Below are 6,930 nucleotides of genomic sequence, written 5' to 3'. Positions count from 1 at the left end.
CATCTCCCAGCATCGATCACATTAAGAGCCTTCATCACTTCCTATGGCACGACCCACTCGCACAAACATATTTTGACAGGTCAGCTCTTATGGGTGATACGGACCATGTGTTGACCCGATGGACACAACCGCCGAGGCCTCCTCGGCGGTTGTCACACAGATGAATTTTATACTATACAACCTCACCGATTACAGTGTTACAGAATATGTGATATACAAAAAAGGAAGAAGAAAATATATGATATACCAGCCGCTGATATGAAATACATGATATACCCGCGGCTACACTCCCCCCTTTTGCTCCACAGTGGAGCAACCATATAATCCCGTCGCTCTGGATAATGATGCTTCCAAGAGGCATAACTTCACAATGGGTCTGATGAGGACTCCAGAACTAGTCCGAACTTTGGCTTTCCTCACAAGACCATCTTCACCGGCTATAGCCTCCACCATTCTCCCTAGCCTCCACTGATTCCTTGGAGTATGTTGTTCGACAATGAGAACAAGGTCTCCATCCTGAAGACTTCGAGATGGCTTCAACTGTCTCTGTCTCATCCTCAATGTGTTCAGGTACTCAGCTTTCCATCTCTTCCAGAACCTATCTGCTAGGACTTGTGCGTGTATCCAGGCTCGGCGATATATATGGTCAAGTGATGCATTACCTTCAGTGAGCACCTGGATACCATCTCCCGTATTCATTCTCAGGGCATGGTTAGGGGTCAAAGCTTCTGGTTCTGTGACGTCGCCCGGGATCGCGGTGAGAGGGCGGCTGTTCATTGTGGCTTCTACTTCACAAAATAGGGCTCGTAGTCGATCATCATCTATTCTCTGCGTGCCTATGATTGAAGAAAGAATCTTCCGTATGGTTCGAATCTGTCGTTCCCACACGCCTCCCATGTGGGATGCTGCAGGGGGTTGGAAGACCCACTCAATGTTCCTTCGTTTGCATGTGTCATCGATGGATTTGTCCCTAGACCAGGCCTGAACCGTTGCTCGGAGCTCCCTTTCGGCTTTCAAGAAGTTTGTTCCTCTATCAGAATAGATCTTCATCGGGGTTCCTCTACGGGCTATAAAGCACATTAGTGCATTAAGGAATGTGTTAGCATCTAGAGACTTTAAAGGTTCAATATGGACAGCCCTGGTGCTGAAGCATGTAAACACACAACCAAAGCGCTTCTCCGTATGCCTTTTGCATGCTACATGAAATGGGCCAAAACAATCCACGCCAGTGTGGTAGAAAGGGGCGCCCCATGGTGTTACTCGCTTAACAGGTAAATCTCCTTGCCTCTGAGTCATTTGCTATTTACTCTACGGCAGGTGAAACAGTTACGTAGTATTCGGTCAATCAGGGGCCTACCCGCCACTATCCAATATTTTCTACGTAATTCTGCCAAGGTGTGTTCTCTACCAGAGTGTCTGGCAGAGAAAACATGAATGTCTTGAACTATTAGAGCGGTCACAGGATGATCTTTTGGTAAGATCAGGGGCCTTTTAGAATTCTGGTCCATATATTCATCGACTCTCCGTCCCCCTACACGTAAGAGGCCCTGGTCATCCAAGTGGGGTTCCAGACGATAAATGCGACTTGTCTTCAAATTTTTTCCTCTCTTCAATATGTCTAATTCTTCAGCAAAGCAGGTTCTTTGCACTTGTTTGATGATAACCATTCTTGCTGCTTGGATCTCAGTTACACTGAGGTTTGAGCCCTGGTGTGAACACTTTGTTCTACATGCTGAACAGAACCTGAGTAGCCATGCCACAATTCGTTGCAGCTTGTACCACGAAGAATACCGCTCAAACAGTAGGTATCCAGGTACCACTTTCCTTGCGCTGGCTGCACTATACACCTGTTGACACAGAAACCTTCCAGTTCCTGTAATTCACTGAGCCATGCATTCCATTTTTTGGAATTCTGTGAGTCAAGCTCTTCATCCCATCCTAGTTGACGTCTCACTTCCTCTTGGTAGATCATCTTTGCTCTCACTGTGAATGGGGCTAGGAAGCCGAGTGGATCATATACTGACCCCATAATACTTAGCATACCCCTTTTTGAGAGTGGCTTGTTCGGTACAGTCACTCTGATCTGAAGCGTATCACTCTCTAGGCTCCACAGAATTCCTAAGGCCCTGTCAGTTGGTAGGTCTTGTTTTGTTAGATACATATCTATAACAGGAGGACTCCTGTCCTCCTGTGGGATCGCAGTAATAACTTCTCTTGAATTTGACATCCACTTAGTTAAGTGAAAGCCATTGAGTTCTAAAATGTCCTTCAACTGCTTTGCCTGGTGAATGGCAATTGCCTCATTCTCGACAGACATCAAGAGGTCATCTACATAGAAGTTCCTTTTTACATCCGTGAATATGGTTTTAGATAGTGTCTTCTGTAGAGTGAATGATGCACATGCTGGGCTCCAAATACCTCCGAACAAGTGCACAGTCATGCGATACACCTTTGGCTTCACAGAAAAATCCCCTTTAGGCTACCACAAGAACCTTAGAACATCACGGTCCTTTGGGGTGACCTTTACTTGGTGAAACATAGCCTTGATATCAGCGGCTACTGCAACTTTTTTTTCTCTAAACCGTAGCAGGATACCCAGCAAGTCATTCATCAAGTCTGGCCCTTGCATGACCTGTTTATTCAGGGCGGTGCCTTCAAAACAAGCAGCACAGTCGAACACTATGTGTATTTTCTCAGGCTTGTTAGGATTGAATACCGGGTGGTGTGGGAGGTACCACGTGTTTCCTGGTGGTCCTTCTCCCTGTACCTGTTCAGCATGTCCTTCTTGGAGCAACTTCTCCATTTCTGCTATATATTTAGCCTTCAGGATTTTATCCCTTTGAAGACGCGATTTCAGGCCAGTGAGTCGTCTTCTCACCATAATCCAATTGTCTGGTAACTGGGGCTCAGTTTCCTTAAACGGGATTGGAAATTCATGATGTCCATCGACCATGGTTCCTTCTCTGTCCCACAAATTTATTACTTGATGGTCCTCCACTGATCTTCCCCTTTCATCTGTGTACTCCTCTCCAAGGTCCCAAAATTTCTTGAGCTGATCATCCAAACATGGTGCTTGCGTAGTAGTGCAGGGCGCCTCACTTGTGTAGGTCCCAAAATTTTTTGCTCCCAGTGACCTGCTCATTGGATCATTAATAGCCCATCCTAAATTTGTCCTAACAGCAAAGGGTTCTCCTCCTCTCCCCCTCCTGACTTCTAGGGGCATAAGTGCCGAGGGGGTGTCCTGCCCAATCAGTAGCTCTACACTCCAATTTGGTAGGTGTGCCTGAGTAGGAGCCAGGGTCTTGAAGGTGTGGCCAGCGAGCAGTGTTCAATTGGCTCGCTCTAGCTTCGATCAAACCTTCAGGGAAGGGGTCGAGGACGATCACCCGAGGGAGTTGTATGGGGGTGTTCTTCCCTTTGCACACTCCCCTAACCACGAGATCAACTTGTTTTGTGTCATGGTAAGTTTCTTGTGTCAGTGTAGTAATCATTGTTGTCTCTCTTCTCTCCTTTGGCTGAAGCATCTCTAGTACCTTGATGGAACAGAAAGACCGGGAACTGGCAGAGTCCAGCAGGGCGCATGTCATCAGAGTTCGTCCATCGGTACTCTCAGCAGCTGTTACTATCACTCGAACAATAGGGAGGGCCACCCGTGCTGTTGATGTCATCTGAGAATGATCACTATGTCATTGTTGCTGTGAGGCCGCAGCTTCAACAGTTCGTCCAAGTCTTTCATTTTCAACATTAATTTGAGTGGTGGTTTGAGTGTTATGTAACCATCGTGAATGCTTTCCCCCACAGCGATTAATGTCACAGGGTTTCGCCTTGCATTCTCTATATAGGTGACTGCCCCTAAGACATATAAAGCATCTCCTCTGTGCTGTTACTACATTTCTGCAATGCTCAGGGCTGAGTGACTTGAATACAGGGCACATGAAAATGGGGTGGGGCTCTGTACACAAGCGACATTCATCACTTCGTTTTCAGGATTCCACACTAGTTTTTGTGGCTAGTTCTACATCTCTAGTTTGTTGTCTTGTTGCAGACTTGAATGCTCGTCTGGGTACCGTATCCATGAGCTTAACTTCTCGGCCTCGTCCTGCATCACTGAACTGGGCCTTGGTAAATGCTAGAGGGTTGTGAGCACGCCTGCTACGTGCGGCGTCCATCTCCTTTTGTAGGAATTCCTTAATGTTCTTTAAACGAGGGATTTTTGATCGCCTTTTTCCAGTCCAGATGGCATGCCACTTGGACTGGAGTCGGTCATCCATCCTGTCTACCAGACTTCTCACCACCTGTGGGTTATCAATGTGGCTCAGTTTCCCAATCTTCTTTGCAAAATGAATATGTGATGTCAGATTTAGGCACACCTCCGAGATGACCTCGTGATCACCTTCCCTCACCCGTGGCCCACTTGTTAGCTCTACTTCTATGCGACTCATGTACAGATTTTTATCTCCATACTTCGCGTCAAGTATTTTTAGTGCTGTCTTTAAGCCCTCTTTCCTTGGCAGTCCCATACAGTGGGTAATGTACCTTTTCACCTTAGTATCGCAAAGGTCAAATAAGCGGTTCAGCTTTACCTGCGGGGGCATGGATGTGCGAATTACTTCTTGCTCAAACCGACTCCGGAAGGCCCAATACTCTTCAGGACTACTACCATTTAGTTTGGGAAGTTTTACCTGTAGCATTTGTATTACCTCCATTAGTGTTTTTTTATGAGCATCTTGGTCAGATTGTTTTGAGTGGGAGCGGTTCTTTTTGGATTTGCGAATTTCCTTTTGGCCGGTGTGTTATCTTGTTACCATCATCACTTGAAGTTTCGGTAGTGCTGTGCTTGCGAAGTTGTTTAGATTTTCGTTTTGGCCGGTGTGTTGTCATGTCATCATCATCACTTGAAGTTTCGGTATTGCTGTGCTTGCGAAGTCGTTTAGGTCTGCGCTCCCTTTTGCCATTGCCACTGCTCAATGATTCTGATTCAGTGTCTGAGCAGCTGTCCTCATCTGATGTAGTGCGTTTTCGTCGCCTTGATTTCCTTTTCTTATTATCACTGTTGTCACTTGAAGATTCTGAAGCAGAATCCTTACGGCTTTCCTTCCTCACAAGGTCTCTCCGGAGTCCTTTTAATTCTTCCATGACATCACTCCATAGGGTGACAGAATCTGCCATGTGACTTCCTGGATAGGGTTCACGCTGGGCAGAGTTGACGACGGGGTAGACCCGAGAACTTTCCTTCCCCCTATGTTCACTCGTTGAACTACGGGGTGTCCCTTCTCCAGAGTTGACAACGGAGTAAACCTGGGGACTTTCTACCCCCCTTGACAATCCAGGACCGAGGGTTGCGAGAGGGATTTCCTCCCCTGTTTTTCCACCATCGGGTTCGTGATTTTCAGGCTCTCGTATATCCTTGTCTATCCACGCAACACCGTCTCCAGCTGTGTCCATTTCCGCCTCCATCCTTTCTTGTGTCCACCGGTTATTTCTAGCAGGAGATGTGTTTCCCGACATCCTTTGTTTTTTTTTTGTTTTTAACAGAAATAAACACAACTCCTTTGTTTGTTGTTGTTTTTTTACCTGCAATAAACACAACTCCTTGGGTTTTTTAACTGCAATAAACACAACACCGTGTTTTCTTTAACTGCAATAAACACAACTCCTTGGGTTTTTTAACTGCAATAAACACAACACCGTGTTTTCTTTAACTGCAATAAACACAACACCGTGGTTTCTTTAACTGCAATAAACACAACACCGTGGTTTCTTTAACTGCAATAAACACAACACCGTGGTTTCTTTAACTGCAATAAGCACAACTCCTTGGGGTTTTTAGCTGCAATAAACACAACACCGTGTTTTCTTTAACTGCAATTAACACAACTCCTTGGGGTTTTTAGCTGCAATAAACACAACACCGTGTTTTCTTTAACTGCAATAAACACAACACCGTGTTTTCTTTAACTGCAATAAACACAACTCCTTGGTTTTTTTAGCTGCAATAAACACAACACCGTGTTTTCTTTAACTGCAATAAACACAACACCGTGTTTTCTTTAACTGCAATAAACACAACACCGTGGTTTCTTTAACTGCAATAAACACAACACCGTGGTTTCTATAACTGCAATAAACACAACACCGTAGTTTCTATAACTGCAAAAAACACAACACCGTGGTTTCTTTAACCCAATGCCGTCGGGGAAAATGAACAAAAAATGGGGAAAATGCTGTGCCCATTTTCTATATTTTTTGTGAAATGTCTGCTCATAGATGGCTTTGCTAGTGCTTAGCCACAAAGGAGTCAATCAATAGACCTTGTGACCATACGTGATTTGAATTGGCGGGAAAAACGTGTTATTTACTAGTGCTATGGATATCGATGGTGTTATTTCTATTATAAACATTATAATTATTATAATGTTTTTTAATATTAGTAACAGCAAAATAAGATAATGTAAAATATTTCGTAAATCAAAGAAAAGGGTGAACGGGCGAGACGGGTAGTACTCCTAACTGGCTCATTGGTGACTTAGTACAAGTATAGCCATCTATGTGTAAAAACAATCAAACAAGTACTAACAGTGGGCATAGCACGTGTCTACCCGTCGTACCCGTCGGCAAGGGGTTAACTGCAATAAACACAACGCCGTGGTTTCTTTAACTGCAATAAACACAACTCCTTGGGTTTTTTAGCTGCAATAAACACGACACCGTGTTTTCTTTAACTGCAATAAACACAGCACCGTGGGTTTTTTGACTCTGCAAGAATGCAGCACCGTGGTTTTTTTGACTCTGCAAGAATGCAGCACCGTGGGTTTTTTGACTCTGCAAGAATGCAGCACCGTGGGTTTTTTTACTCTGCAAGAATGCAGCACCGTGGGTTTTTTGACTCTGCAAGAATGCAGCACCGTGGTTTTTTTTGACTCTGCAAGA

General features: G+C 44.9%; 2 protein-coding genes across 2 annotated transcripts; both read right to left on the bottom strand.

The window, feature by feature from the left end:
* Nucleotides 1–282: 282 nt before the first annotated feature.
* LOC125029955 lies at nucleotides 283–2,440 on the bottom strand. The gene is made up of 3 exons (XM_047620147.1): nucleotides 1,955–2,440; nucleotides 1,358–1,847; nucleotides 283–1,196 (listed from the first exon to the last, which is right to left on the bottom strand). Exons 1-3 carry the CDS (start codon nucleotides 2,438–2,440, stop codon nucleotides 283–285), a joined length of 1,890 nt encoding a protein of 629 aa, XP_047476103.1.
* Nucleotides 2,441–4,731: 2,291 nt separating this feature from the next.
* Nucleotides 4,732–5,508, bottom strand: LOC125029954 (protein gar2-like). The gene has a single exon (XM_047620146.1). The coding sequence runs from the start codon at nucleotides 5,506–5,508 to the stop codon at nucleotides 4,732–4,734; it is 777 nt and encodes a 258-aa protein (XP_047476102.1).
* Between the last annotated feature and the right edge of the window lie 1,422 nt (nucleotides 5,509–6,930).

The sequence above is a fragment of the Penaeus chinensis genome, chromosome 10, assembly GCF_019202785.1.
Source record: "Penaeus chinensis breed Huanghai No. 1 chromosome 10, ASM1920278v2, whole genome shotgun sequence".
Classification (NCBI taxonomy): Eukaryota; Metazoa; Arthropoda; class Malacostraca; order Decapoda; family Penaeidae; genus Penaeus; species Penaeus chinensis.
Note: the sequence above shows the minus strand (reverse complement) of the source record. Positions and strands in the feature narration are given on the sequence as shown.